General features: G+C 42.1%; 1 protein-coding gene across 1 annotated transcript; it reads right to left on the bottom strand.

Annotated features, from left to right (window-relative positions):
• Positions 1 to 59: 59 nt before the first annotated feature.
• mex3a (mex-3 RNA binding family member A) lies at positions 60 to 13,256 on the bottom strand. The gene is made up of 2 exons (XM_042108295.1): positions 12,755 to 13,256; positions 60 to 9,041 (listed from the first exon to the last, which is right to left on the bottom strand). The coding sequence occupies exons 1-2, from the start codon at positions 13,179 to 13,181 to the stop codon at positions 7,915 to 7,917; spliced, it is 1,554 nt and encodes a 517-aa protein (XP_041964229.1). The 5' UTR covers positions 13,182 to 13,256; the 3' UTR covers positions 60 to 7,914.
• Between the last annotated feature and the right edge of the window lie 1,659 nt (positions 13,257 to 14,915).

The raw sequence follows: 14,915 nt of genomic DNA, 5'->3' as shown, positions 1-14,915 counted from the left end.
ACGATGTGTCATGCATGAAAGCATGTGCTTTTTAATCTTCAATACACGGCAACATGATGGAGGATTATTTTTTGTTTTATTAGAAACATTTACAATACATTTTGAATTTCATAGAATAAAGAAAATAATCAAAACTAGATGGCATATAGACATTAATAAAAGTATCCCAAAAAGTAAACAAATTAAAATAACTCACAAAAAATCGTGCTAGGAAATAAACCTGCAATCTGACATGCCTGACGAGGGCACTGCACGGAATAGAAACAAAGCAAAACAAATGAACATGAACATTTTTAAGCAATGGCTGGCCATGAGAGGGCCAACTCTTCTCACTCACCACAAAGAAACCAGAAACTGAGACTAGGAGTTGACTGGCTTAAACCTAAAGCACTAAGATCACTACTGTATGTATGTATTTATTCATGTAAAATTGGTATGGAACACTTCTACTGTGCTGGAAGATTCTGAAAGCTACCTAAGACAGACGGGAATATCACCTTCTGAAAAGGATAAGACTGACTGTCCCATCCCTCTCTTAATTCAATACCATTCATGACTGAGAACAAATCACACACAATTTCTTGTAAATGCATATATGAAACAGGTTTGAAGAAAAACAACAAAAAAATGGATGTAAAGTTGTTCAGAAGAGTGTTGACCTGATAACACACTTCAACAGACATTTCCTTCACTTCAGCCTATTGAAATGTGCCATCAAAGTCAGATGGACATAAGCGGTGTCCTTTATTGATGTCATATTGTAAATAGTCAGATGGACATAAGCTGTGTCCTTTATTGATGTCATATTGTAAATACACAGTCCTCTAAGTGTTGCCTATGAAAATCTACAAGCGGAAAAAAGCACTTGAGCCCTTGTGTTAATAGGTTCAACAGCACAAACACAAAAGGTTCAATGCTTCTCCAGTTTTGGTGATGATATATGATACATGCAAACTTGTACAGGTATATTGGATTGTATGTGTGTGTGTGTGTCTGCATGTATGTGTGTGCGGCAGAGAGACTCATAGATCCACTACACATAAGCTCAAGTATTCATGGAAACATCCCGGGAATATGGTACAAAATCCAAATACAGTCTTGACACTTCTAGTCTCTAAAATGAGAGTTCATAACAATGGAGCCATTTCATTTGTCACATTGCCTCTCCCATGATGTCATTTTCCACAGGCCCTGAATTGTGTCCACAGGATTTTAAGAGCACCAGTATGTGTAGTAGATATATGCATGTAAGTATGCAAGTTAGTATCTGTTTACAGTAAGTTGACTGAATGAATCAGTCTCACTTCGTCACCTGTGATATCAATTCTCAGCACTGCAATCAGGAATGATGCAGCAGCAAGGAAGGAAAACAAAATACAAATTATAGGAGGAATTCTAGGACACAAAAGGGGTGTTATATGTCGAGTTGGTTATGTGGGATTAGTCAGAGGGTTAAGCAAACAACACTTACTAAGTGTTGATGCAAGACGCAAAAGTAATGCGTAATTGAGGCACGAATTTAACGCTGAGTAACTAAAATACTTCCAAATCCTAAAAATATTATATTACACTCTGACGTATTTCCACTGTTGAATGCACTGGTCTTCCTTTAAAATAGTGCATATCTGAAGTTTAAGTAGAAGTCAAAGAAACCCTCCATCACCTGATGTCACTTTGTCAGTGAAATCAAGCTGGAAGGATTTCTTAAACTTTAATAAATAAAACGTCTTTCATTTTGTAATATTTTTAGTAGAAACCAACTTCGAGTTTAGAAATATATTAACTTCTTGTAATTTTTAATTAAAAAACAAAATGTCTTGAGGTCACTCATAAATATGTTTGATTTCATAAATAACATCCAGATACTGACCCTTTTTTCCTCTTGCTATGAAATAATAACTCATGTTAGCAAAATAGAATTTTACGAAACTGTAATAATATTTTTTTCTTCTTTTAGTTGCTTTCTATAAATGTGGAGCGGAATGACCCAAACATATACTGTGATTGACCCTTCTCTCATGGCCTTGCCATGACAACAACTTAAAGCTCATATTTGACAAATAAACAAAAGGCAAAAGAAGTCCATTGGTTGATGTAGAGATTTGGGTCAGGGGAGGGGTAATTTTACATTCAAATGTATTAACTACCTATCTTTCTATACTGATAGGCCTTACTTAAGTGCATCTAAAGTTCCAATCACTGAAAAGGGACACTGCCATGATTATAAATGTAGAATGCAGCCTTGAAAACATCTTATTCAGAAAATAAATTATCATAAAGTTTCTAGCATAGCTATTGTAATATAGGCTTATGTAATATTGTATGAATAATACTAATATTATAGGAATGAGGATAGAAGATATACATCCCTGTGTCACAAAAAAGCTCTGCTTTCTTAATTTTAAGACATGGGATAGCATCCTTTACCATTTGAGGGAATATATGAAGCTATATCTCAAAGCAAACATTTCATTAAGATGTGGTTATAGTCATTATTACACTGTTGCTAACATTAGGTAAAAATCATTGCTAAAGCTTTCATCTTACAGCCTGTGGTCCATATCTTACTCTTAACATTTTATAGGTTAATGTTCTGCATCAATTCAACGGCATGCAAAATCAAAGAGCTACTTATAAACATGGTATTTTAAAAAATACAAGAGCAATACATACTCGTAAAACCATAGTATACTCTTAACCTAAACCCTTACTTGTAGACCCCTTTTACATTTCAAATCCCTGGGGGAATCAAAGAATAATATAGCCCATGTGGCATTTGTTCATGAAAATAAAGTGTAAACAAAGGCCCGTCTCCTTAATTAAGCACGCCTGACTACCTGGTGATGTTGACAAAACAGCACTCCATCACATAACCTGGTGTTACCTGATTTTTTTTTTTTATGGAGTTCAATACAAGACAAGTAAGTTGGATTGCAAATGAATCATGCAATACTACTGGGATTGCACTTGACTGGATATGAATTCCACAGAAGTGCACCGTTGTTTTGCAAGATTTTCTTCTATCGTTCAGTGGCATAAGACATTGATGAATGGATGGTGTTGTAAGATGGAGGGAGTTGGTGGAGTTGGCTATGAATTGGTTTCAGTCAGCTGCCTGAACATACTAAATCCAATATATTTCAGATGATGTTTGCTCATCATGATGTATTGTGATTATTTTTACATATTTTAGAAATGCCTCCCTATTCGGTTATTCTTTGGCTACCATAGACATTTGATCTTAAATTTCTTACCCAGAGAACGGAAAACTAGCTGTAACATTTTAAAGACCTAGCTAAGCAGTCCCATCCATTAACTACAGAAAATAATTTCTTAATCAACTTCAATACTGAAATATATTTTCATGATATGCTTATGGTATGCTATATATTTTTTTATAAAGATTTTCCCTACATATGAGTACACTTAATAAATGTCAAATAAATGCTACTTTTCTTTAAAAGAGATATGTTTGGCTCAATAGTGTTAGTTAGTGGGCATCAGTTTGTTCGTGGTTGTAAAAGCCATCTTTGAGCAGTCCTAAAGGGGTAATAAAGTAAACCGTTCCCAAACTTTCTATTGTGCTCACAACTGTTCATGACTTGTTTTGGACACAAAAATCCCATTCTACAGGTTCAGGGGCCCCTGTTGTCCTGCTTGGGGCAAACAGGAAATGTAGCTTTTGTTCTCGTCACCTTAAGAACTTTGTAAAATGAAACAAAACAAAAAATAAAAACACAAAAAGTTTCTAACTATACAAACATATTCACTGATGACAAACTGTGCTGGCATTAACAATATTAAAGTTCTTGTAAGAAGGCATATTTTGAATGCATATGCAGTCAGTGACAATTGGGAATAGTACGCGTTAGTGTAACAGAAAAAGATAGAATACATCATCCAACAACTCAAGAATTGAAAATAATACTTGTCACGGATTTCCCTCACACTGGAACTTCCACTGACTATAGATATAAACTTACAACAAAGTATGTTAACCGTTTTAATATCTTTTTCTGTTTATGAAGTTTTACTGCTGGTTTGTTTGAGAGTGATATTGCTTTTTCCAGCATTTATGTGCAACCTGGTTTATGTAAAGGCGTGATCTTTTGGTGGTGGAAACTGTTGTTTGACAATCTTTCAATGTGACAGATGTATTTAGCTAAATGCTTATTGTTGTTATTGTTCGTCACTTTGGACAAAAGCGTTTAACCATAACGCCATGCACTGCATAGATACACTCTTCTGCTTATGGTTTGATGAATGAGTAATATATTGATGTTAGGTAATAGCAGTGCAATAAAGTGTGTGTACACTTCTACTAAAAATCTATGTCAGAGAGTATGGCGATTCATCTGATGTTTATTTGATAGATTCACGACTATTTCAGTAAGAGGGCGGTGTTAGCTAACAGAAAGATATATATAGTAGTGTGGATGCCTGAACCCATTTGAACTAAACTCACGGTCTCATCATGCCTACCACTATTTGAAATGGTTTTCTCCAAAAGCTTTCAGTGCAAATCAAAGTACACCCAAAATCTAGTCACACTACACCAAACAACAATCATCTTGCTTGAATAAAATCCAGGTTGTGCACAACTCTCAACTACCATGAATGTCCACCATCAACAGTCGGTTTAGCTTCCGTCCATACTGTCCTTTCTTAGAAATAAGGTGCTTTCTCAATATTTTCAAATGTCATTATCGCTGCATTTTAACATGAATTAAATGGCTAATTTAAGTAAAAATTATCTGAAGGGGTTAAGTGGGTATCTACGTACAACTAACTGAAAGCTTACCCGCGTCTTTTAAATTATTGCCCCACACTGATTATTAAGAAGCTGCTGTCAATATTTAAAGTTGAGGAAGCCTTTAAATATTCAGTTCAAATCAAGGCCAAACCGCCGCACATTTTTTTTGCCATCCTCAAAAAACACCTATTGCATGGGTAGCTAAAAGGCTCCTGAATAAAACCAATCATGAACCCAAACGTCTAGCTCTAAAGGGATGTATTAGGGAGAACCTCACCCAAATTCCAAAAGCAACCCGCCATTCAGAAACACTGTAGTTCCACACCAACTCTCCAGTCTTGCAGTATTCCATCCTCCCCTCTCTCCCCTGCTCTCAAAAAAGACGCTCTCCAATGGCCCTAATCCCCTCCTCTGAAAAGCCCCAGCCTGGGTATGTGGCAGGCAGTGGCTCTGTAATTTGATTCAGCATGAGCAGAAGCTAAATGGGGCGTTTCCTCCACTTTCTTGTCATTTACAATTGTGTGATTGCATTCTGGAGTCCAGTGTGGTCCTGCTATGGGCTGGATGAGGTCACACACAAACCATGACCTGTGTGTGCATTTGTGTGTGTGTGTGTGTGTGTGTGTGGTGGGGTAACTGAAGGATACAGCCCTCCCCCAAACATACACACACACCAACCCATAAGGGCATACAATTCACACATTATCTGCACTTCCCCCTCCACTAACACAACCATTAGTTTGTATGATGTTAGGTCTTAGGTCTTCGTTTCGCTAGCTCTGCAGCATCATCTTATACTCTTCTTCTTGTGTGTGGGGGAACTTCATGCAAGGGGACATCCTTTCCTAACCCAACAATACCACTGTCATCCAAAAGAAAAGAAGTAGGGGGCGAAATGAGAAGAAAAAAAACACACACACACACAAAAGGCAACTTATTAGCAGTAAGCAGTCTGAGTTGGCATCCATTTCAGCTGGCCCTGTTTTTTCTTTCTTTGAAATCTTTTATTTTTTGTGGGTTTTTTTTTTTTTGACAGGACAAAGGAGGCCCCTTTCCCCTGTGGAAGCACTGTAGATTAGAGCAGGGAGGAGGGAGAGTTAGAGAGGGAGGTGTGTGTGTGTGTGTGTGTCTGTGTGTCTGTGTGTATGGTGGTTGTTGGGGAGGTGGAGGGCAGTCCCAGCTGCACCAAGTCCAGGCTCCAAATGAAAAGAGTAAGGGGTAGCAAGTGAGCGGCCTGTTTCTCAGACCCAACTGTGGAGGTGGTGGCTTGGCCGTGGTGTGTGTGTGTGTGTGTGTGTGTCGGTTTCGCCACTGGCAGCTGGACCCAGAGCTGTTGGTCCTCCCCTGCTGCCTCGGCTGTGCCCATGCTGCCGCTGCTGCTTGCACCTGGAACCAGGTCACGTGATTAATTATCGATCCCTCATAAGGGAGGACTGAGCTCGGAGAGTAGTGCGCCAATGCCGCCACTATGGACGAAACAATGTGAGGCTCTGGGAAGGACCCGACAGGAGCAGCAGCTAGTCATTAAGGCTTGCTTTGGGTCTGTGTATGTGTGAGCGGCTAAACGGGGTAAAGTTGGGAGGGGGAAGGGGAGGGGGAGGGGGGGGCAGTCCTAAAGAAAATGAAGGGAGAGAAAGGCTGGCAGAAAGGAGCAGGAGGGGGGAGGACTTGAACTTGAGGTCACATCTACAGTGCACTATGAAACACCTGCTTTTAGCTGCTGCTTCAGTAATTACTACAACACACAAAAACCGGACAGCAGGCACTTTGTAGCCCAAATAGACGACTGTGGTAAATGGGGGAGGGGAGGCCTCATGATGTAGAGTAGAGCTAAGCCTCTCGCCCTGTCCCCTTCTTTGTGCGGGGCTTTTTCCAAATCTGATTATAGGCCAACTTTTCTCCCAAATTTATCGCTGCATCATCTGTGACTCACAGCTCAACTATACTGTGAAGCTTCTCTCAACCGTTAACGCACACACAGACACTCTTGGACATCCAACAAGACAAAAAAAAAAACAGTTCTCAGATTATTTACGCAACACCCACTGAACAGAGAAATTATCTGGGCACGAGAGGGGGGTTTTAGGACGAGGATTCTGAGGGGAAACTGTTTCCTGGAAAGACTGAATGAATCCTAACCAGACAGCCATCCTCATTCAACTTCTACTGAGTTTTATAAATTCAGAAAACCACAACGATGTCACATGAGTCACTAATAAAAATGGTTTCCTGTTCATATCTGAATATCTATTAAAAGTGTTTAAGAATAAAATGGTTCTAACTGATGTATGAAGACATACCGAGTGTTACTAGGCAGACTGGACATAGAGACTTAGGCATTTGGCCAAACATATTGTTAAGTAAAATTCCTTAGGTTCCTACTTTTTTCTTTCCCTCCATTTTTTCCAGAACATTCTTGTGGATATTAACAGGACTGCTAGCATTTTTTGTAAGGGTTCTTTGTTTCATAATTATGAAAAATGGTGCAAATTAAATAGCAAATAAATTGTCAGTCCTCTGAGCTTTTGTTCAATTCTCAACTGTTAGTTTGGTATACATATAAAATCAAGTTAAGGTTTGGAGAATCCTATATATCGATAATAATATTCTAATTAGCAAGGAGGGTTGACAATCATAGTTTGATGTGAAATAAATGTAAGGTGCAGCTAGTTTTTCTTTTAAACATATTTTCAAAATATGTTTGCTTCTTACATGTTAATTTGAATACCAGGATGTAAAACTATCCTCCATACTTTCTCGTTTAAAAAAAGATAACTCAAATGTTCACATTATGAGTTGTCTGTTCACACCCATTCTTGAATAAGATCGGGTAAACAGCAGCCTTTTTGAGTCAAAGAAAAATGTTTCGACCTATATTTTACGTATAAATGAAAAGTTTTATAAAATATATATGTGTGTATATTTATAAAAGAAAAACTTAAAAATATTTCTGACTTTTTTTAGTAAAGCAAGCAGTGCCCTCTAAAATATCTGCTTGTTTGGTTAAAATTCACTTAAAAAAGAGCAAAACACAAAATGTAACAAAAGAAACATAAAAAATAAAATAAAAAATCATATTCACTGAATCATTAAATCATTCATTCAATCAATCACAGAGTAACATAAAACTAAAATAAAAAAAGATTTTTTTTTGTTTGTTTCTATGAGAATATTCGGATGGCCTGCGTAACAAGGGTGTGGCAGACAGGGCACTCGGGGTGGCTGAGCTCACAGATACGGATGGCGCACTCCATGCAGAAGAGGTTGTGACCGCATGGCACCAGTGCAGCTGTCACCTTGCTCTCGAAACACGTCATGCAGTCCCTCATGGTGGGCGGGGAGTCGGACAGTGGCAGCCGACCGGGAGGGAAGGCGGGGCTGCTGGAGGTGGGCTCGCTGTGGGCACGTCGGGCCTGCGCGTGGGGGGACCCCCCGACCACAGGCGGCGCCGTGGTGCCACAGGACTCCGGCAGGCTGGGGGACAGTCTGGTGAGAGGCAGAGGAAGACCCCCAAAGCTTTTGGAGCGCTGCTGGGCGTAGAAGGCCATTTGTTTGGGGTAGTCAGGGTCCACCCAGCTGGAAGATCCGTCGGAACCGAAGTAGGAGCCTGGCTTGTCGCTGCCGCCAGGGTTGGGGTACTCACCCTTGCTGTATATCCCGCCCCCACCACCGTTGCTGCCCCCTACTCCTCCATTACCACCGACCATGGCGTCAGAGAAATTCTGGCGGTAGCTGCTGGTGAGGGGCTTGCGCTGGCCTCCCTGCAGGCCCCACACCTGCTGCAGACGACTCTCCAACCCCGTGGTGGCACTGTCGGGCCCCAGGCAGTCGTTCTCGTTGTTGTGGTCGTGGATGCCGCCCGTGCGGAAGGCAATGTGCGCCTCGATCTCCTCGCGTGCCCGCTCGGCGTTGCTCGGGGAGCCCGTGATCTCGAAGACGGGGTCCCTGTCGCGGCTGGGAGTCACGATGTACGTGCACGTCTGCTGCTGGATGCGCTTGATGGTGGAGCCCTTGGGGCCGACCACCAAGCCCACCACACGGTACGGGACCCTTACCTGGATGGTGGTCTGGCCAGGCAGGGGCGTGGGCGGGGAACCGCTGAAGGAGACCCCAAGCTTGTTGCGGGAAGCCCGCAGCATAGAGAAGTGCTCGGCCGCTGAGATGATCTCGCGTCTTGCCAGCGCCACGTCTTCTTTGCGGCCGGTGATGAGGAAGACAGGCTCCTCGCCCCGGACGGGCGTTTTGATGTAGGTGTTGGTCTTGGCTCGGAGTGCCTTGATCTTGCACCCTGTAGGGAGAACATAGCCAGATTGAGGGAGGGGAGAGGACACATGTTCTTGGGTAGAGGACATTCATATGCAGGAAAGAATGATTCTGGCTGTCAGTTAGAAATAACCTGATGTTACAGCATCACTGTTTTTTTTTTAATAACTATGCGTTTCACCATCAGGATGTTCATGCTGAAGAGCGTGTCCAAACTGGCACAGACTGGAGCGTTCAATGCCAAACCCATAGCTCCGTTTCAAAAGAGAAGAGAAACATCCTCTAATTAAGCTGTATCTGCTCTGTAGAACAACAATGTTGTCCAATAATATTTCAGTGATTTAACTGGACCTTTACTGGACTACTGGACTAATGGCAGGCATGCTTTTGACATAACAGAGAGCTAGGCAAGTATGTTGTAGTTTAGCCACCCAACTTCTACCTGTGGCTTGGCTCTAATACAGTCTTAATTTATACATGAGGCGATGAGTTGTAAAATACGAAAGCTTTCTATTTGCCGTGTTCTTCACACGGAAGCCTGATGCTAGCATGCAATGCTAAAGAACAGCAGGACACTGGTGAATGGAGAGATAATGAACAGTGACAAAGCGGAGTTCAGAGCCCTCATGGCACTAATATTAAAAGACAACTGAACAATACTCTCTGCTACAATAGTGAATGGCGACCTGAGACTGGTTGTTATTGTACCAGATTGGAAAAAAAACTGAGAAAGTTCACACACACACGTTGTTGTATGGCATGTAGTTTACTGGTGATGGGAGCTAATTTATTCAATTGAGCTCTGCTCATCTTTTCGCTACTACATTAGAGTCGGAAAATCAAGAACCTCGAGTGAACATCAGCTCTATACAGCAACAGGGTGTGTGTGTGTGTGTGTGTGTGTGTGTGTATGTATGTGTGTGTATGTCTATGTAAAGCCCCACTCACTAATAAATCTGTTTTAAACATGAGAATTACTATGGGTGATGGAGAGGCCCAAGCATCATCAGTCTATTTGCATCCTCAAGATGACAAAAAGTTTACCTGGATGAGTGTTCACTCCGTCAACATTCCACAAGAAGGAATTTCTTAAGCTTCACACAAATCCGCTGAAAAGCAAGGCCTGCCATCTTAAGGAATTTAGCATCTTTTATGGTCTTAGCTTTATACGCTTGAAAATTCAGTGTTCGGTGCTTAAATTCAGTGTACAAATTTGTATTAAAAATATTCACCACAGTGGTTTATTTCCAAGATCCATGGCTATTGGAGCGCATTGCATCAGATTGTAGTTGCATTTAACGGTGGACAAAAAGCCTCCAGTGTGGTCCTCTCAGAGAATATTTGTCTGACATTTTGACAAAGCCAAGCTTTTGTGGTGGAAATATATCAGACTGAACCTTGCACGTAGTCCCTACAATATATTCATATATTGAGGGCCCAGAGTTGTGTTCCTCAGTGCACTGAAAATAAGAATGATATTGACTAAGGTAGGCTGTATACATGATGTTATTTGTTATTATGTATTATGTCTACACTGCTCACTGCTCGCAATCAATGGGTATCTGTTGAGAGAATGACATTAATCTAAATATCTCACATGTTTCATTTGTGTTGTTATGTTTATATAATCCTGACAGTATATGAATAGAAGACGTAACTGAATTGATACAAGTTGCACAAACAACTAAGATAATCATGAGATTTGTGTAATTTATTACCATTGTGCGATTTTGATAATAAGCGCTCTGGTCATGGCTCTGCAACTGACTAGTTACAGTGGGATCTGCCTATCAATCTCTGAATCTCAACCCCTGAAACTCTTGAATCTCTCAATCTCTTGAAAAATGGACACCTGTAAATGAAATTACACCCATAGCTTCTCCAGGACAAGGTAAGGATAACTAAGACAAAACCTGCACAGCACCCTACACCCAGTGCCAGAGGTGACTATCCCTATCAAAATACCCCACAACCCATTAAGAAAGGGATTATTTGGTTGTGCAACAAAAGGTTTGAACAAACTAACATACACAAAAACATATTAACAGAGATACTGTTTTAAAACCCTGCAAATCAGCAATTCTCAATGAGGGCAAATTCTGCTGCACGAGTGCTCCGTGGATCCACCCTATGGCGCTGTCATCTCCCATATTAAAATTCAAACGCACACTTCAGAGAAACGCGCGAGGATGGCCAGACAAGACAAAACAAAACATGACCGCCAAAACCAGATGAGCCATAACTACAACAGCTATACATTGAGCCATACAGTGAGGTTTATGTTGGCTATTCTCCAACCACATACAACTGGTTAAATTTTTAGCTGTGCATTTTATTTTTTTTAAAAAGTCATTCAGTGAATTCATTCAAAGCCTCGGGTTTCAAAGTCTCGAGACAGCTGTTTCATGGCCCAGTTTCGCGCACTCCTCTGACCCCACGGTTTCCAAGCTGGCTCCGTAGGGGGGATCTCAGGGACTGTTGTATTGGGTGGCTGGGCGTGACTGAATGTTCACCGATTCCAAAACGCGCCCCCTCCCACTCCATTTTTTTACCAGCTATTCTCGATTTCCAATGCAGCGCACATTCTGGTAATTAAGTGCATCCACATTTTGTAAAAATTGGCTACACACTTTGCTACTTTTTACTCCAGATAACAGCAACAAGCACTTTGAACAACGCTCCCTAAAACTCCAAGACAGCCAATAGAGTAGGCTATCCAACCATGTGGCCATTTGATCATTTGAGATCATGTGCATTGTGCTGCCAGCATTATAGGCTACATGCAGATCTCCAACCCAGCTACAGTTTACCCAGGGGATAGAAGAGCATAAAAGTAATTATGACCAAATACAATACATCTAAACTAGTTTCTCGCTGAGTCACGTTTTCATTCCCCTGTTTGGAAGCGACAGCTCAAGCCTCCCACAACCACACCTCTCTTTCAATCTCACACCTTTGTTTGACAGCTGCTGTCATCTACAGTATCGTCCAAATCGTTGGACGTCAACCCATTCATAGAAAACCCGAAAAGAACTGCCACAATGTCTCTAAACTTAAGTAGTCTTCATGGGCTAGAGCAACTTAGTTAGGCTACAACGTGAACCTTCGCCATTGTCCGCTGTCACCGAGGCCATCCGAACACAAAAACAACCGCCAGCATTAAAATTTAACGAAACTGAGAACAACTTGAGAAGAGACATGTTTTCGGGGAACACGCGTTGCCTAGGCAGTTAACGGCACAATCCTTAATTAGGCATCAATTACTTAGCCTATCCCTGAGTTGATCTGAGTAGCTTGCGCTTTCTTACGGTTTTTTTTTTCTTCTTTTTTTGAAAACTGTCGCCCGCGCTCAGACGACAAAGGAGTGCTTCCCGTGCGTGAAGTGTGCGCCTGCATGCTGACATTGATGGCGTGGAGCTAGAATAATGCGCCCATGAGGTAACGGTTCTACTGGCGCTTTGTGTCTGTCCAATGATGACACGATGGGACACTGTTAAAATTTACGATGTAGGGGTAAGTGTGTCAAGTTATGGCAGTTATGTATAACACAACTGCAACAACGTTGCCGTGTCTCAGCGGACTACAACATAAATTGAGCACCACTCCCTTTTCTTTATCAATAACCCCAGGTATCAATTCTGGCGCAGCAAAACAACAGGCTACAACGACAACCCGAACAAAAAACTTAACTGACTGCCATGCTTGAATTAAGAGGGGGAATTATATCTCAGTCTTTACCTTGTCTCCCCACTATTTCGGCCACATGTTCAGAGCTGGGCACAGGGACGCATTCTGTTATGTTGCAGCCACGTCCTTTAGTTTCAGTTGAGGGTCCCTCGTACAGGACACATAACTTGCTCTTCCCTTGCAAAAGCCCGGTATCGCCGCCACCACCTCCTCCGACGTTGTTAGCATGGTTGTGGGGGTTATTGTTATTGTTACTCCGGTCCTGTACTCCAGTTGCTGGAACCCCACCACCGTCTTCGCCTTCCCCGAGACCCAGCAGAGACAGCTGGCCCAACGCGACCCTGAGGGCACGAGAGTCATCCTCTTCTTCATCGGGTGGCACCAGGAGACCTTCACTACCGAAGCCGGAGCCGGCTAGATCCCCGCCGTAGCCCCCATTTTTGTCCATGATCCCTGCTAGAACCAGCAGGCTAGGCATGGCTAACAAAAGAGTGTGAGACAAAGACACGGGAAAGAGACTGGAGAAACAGCACCCGTGCCGCCTCCCCACCCCCTCCTCCTTCCAATTCTCCCTTTGCAGTAGTCCCTCCCATAGGCCGGCCCCCTCTTTCTGTCGGTTAGTTTCAACAGTTTTTTCTCTGCTCAAGGCAAACGGGACACAAGGCCGTCTGCGGGAAGAGGGGCACGGCAGTGTTATGCTCCACCCCGTCTGGTTTATACCGATCCCTCCTTGCGGAGACAAAACGAGCCGCCCTCCCGTTAGAACTGTTCTGTTTCGGGTTCCTTAGTCTATGGTAGCCTATGTATTGCAATCTCAAGTTTTGCACCACTTCTGAGACAAAATATCAAAGCAAATTCGCGCTGTTTACGCATGCTTTTTCTGCCGATCAGTTTCTGAAGAGCGGAAATCTCACATGTTAATGTTCATCATAGCCCAAATCACCAGGATACAAAATAGCTTATCCTGGCTGGAGGGAATTTTGACGATCAGGAAAATACTAGTGACCATTTGTTCACGTTAAGGAATGTCCTGGACACAGCGTTTAGCACATAGGCTACTGCATGCCATGAAAATAACAAAATGCTTCAGTCATACAATATGCTCCCCCCACAACCCGGACGTGCCTTTCGTTTTTGGGGTGCCACATGGTTGTTGAGACTGAAAGAGTTAAAAGTGACATATTTTGTAGGGTCCGCCCACCCCTTTCGCTGTGGGTTGCAGCAGGTCACTGTTGTTTTGGCCGCCGTGGCGCAGGGGATGACAGGCTGGTAGCTAAGAGAGAGCCCACGAGCAGGAGAAGAAGGAGAGCTGTCACACGGGCGTCGCAGAGCATGTGCTTTGCTGCAGTAGGCTACTCACTGATCCTTAAAAAAAAAAATCTGTAACCGGAGCCTTTACAGCATCGTGAGCAAAGCCTGAACAAAGAGCAGTTTGCCTCTAACACGTCAATATCTCAAAAAGCCATGTCTGGAGGCTCATGTACAGTATATTATGATTATTATGATTATTATTATCGTATATGGATTAATGTATGTGTGTACATACAGCAGTGCATTATTATTAGTAGTATATTATTTTTTATTATTATTTCAAATATTTACTTCACCAGAGACAAAAGCTTTTTTATAAGTGGTTGTCAATATTTCACAGTTGAAACATGTTTTTTGTTATTATTTACATGTAGGCCTTTGACTAGATTTTTCTGCATGGGAAACCAGTGTCCTCATACTCTCCCTTCTCATCACTGTATTGAGGTGAATCTGAATCACTGAGTTAGTTTACAGCTGAATGCTGGGCTAGTGTGGATGCCCTCATGGGTCTGTGTTTGGTCCTGGTGGCTCAGCCAGATAATCTGGGGCTTGAACTCCACTGGGTGTGTTCAATTAATCACTTATCAGCACCAACATGGTCTCTCCAAACAGCGTAATTGGGTTACCCGTCCAGCAACAATAGCAGTCATATGTCTGGCAACAACTGTGCTTTGTTGAGTGTCCAGCTTGGGCTTCTAGAATCTGCGCTGCTGGTCATTATTGTGCCATTAGTGCACCTGTCCATGCCATTGTTGATACTGTGGTCTATTCATGCAAGTCTCAGAAAGTTTATTCAATGGCCTAATTCGTAGTAGGCCTTCAGAACCAGATCAGAAAGAAAAAAATCCTGACAGTTGCTGCCTGTTTTACAGACTATTACAGGTCCTCCTCAGATAAGTTT

Source organism: Alosa sapidissima, chromosome 10, assembly GCF_018492685.1.
Source record: "Alosa sapidissima isolate fAloSap1 chromosome 10, fAloSap1.pri, whole genome shotgun sequence".
NCBI classification, from domain to species: Eukaryota; Metazoa; Chordata; class Actinopteri; order Clupeiformes; family Clupeidae; genus Alosa; species Alosa sapidissima.
The sequence above is the reverse complement of the archived record's forward strand: the minus strand, read 5'-3'. Positions and strand labels throughout refer to the sequence as shown.

What these genes read in the sequence shown, in the direction of transcription:
- mex3a (XM_042108295.1), bottom strand. Translation starts at nt 13,181, where the DNA reads ATGCCTAGCCTGCTGGTTCTAGCAGGGATCATGGACAAAAATGGGGGC. An exon ending in CGAAATAGTGGGGAGACAAG is followed by an intron (nt 9,042 to 12,754) that starts GTAAAGACTGAG and finishes TTCTCCCTACAG; the next exon opens with GGTGCAAGATCAAGGCACTC.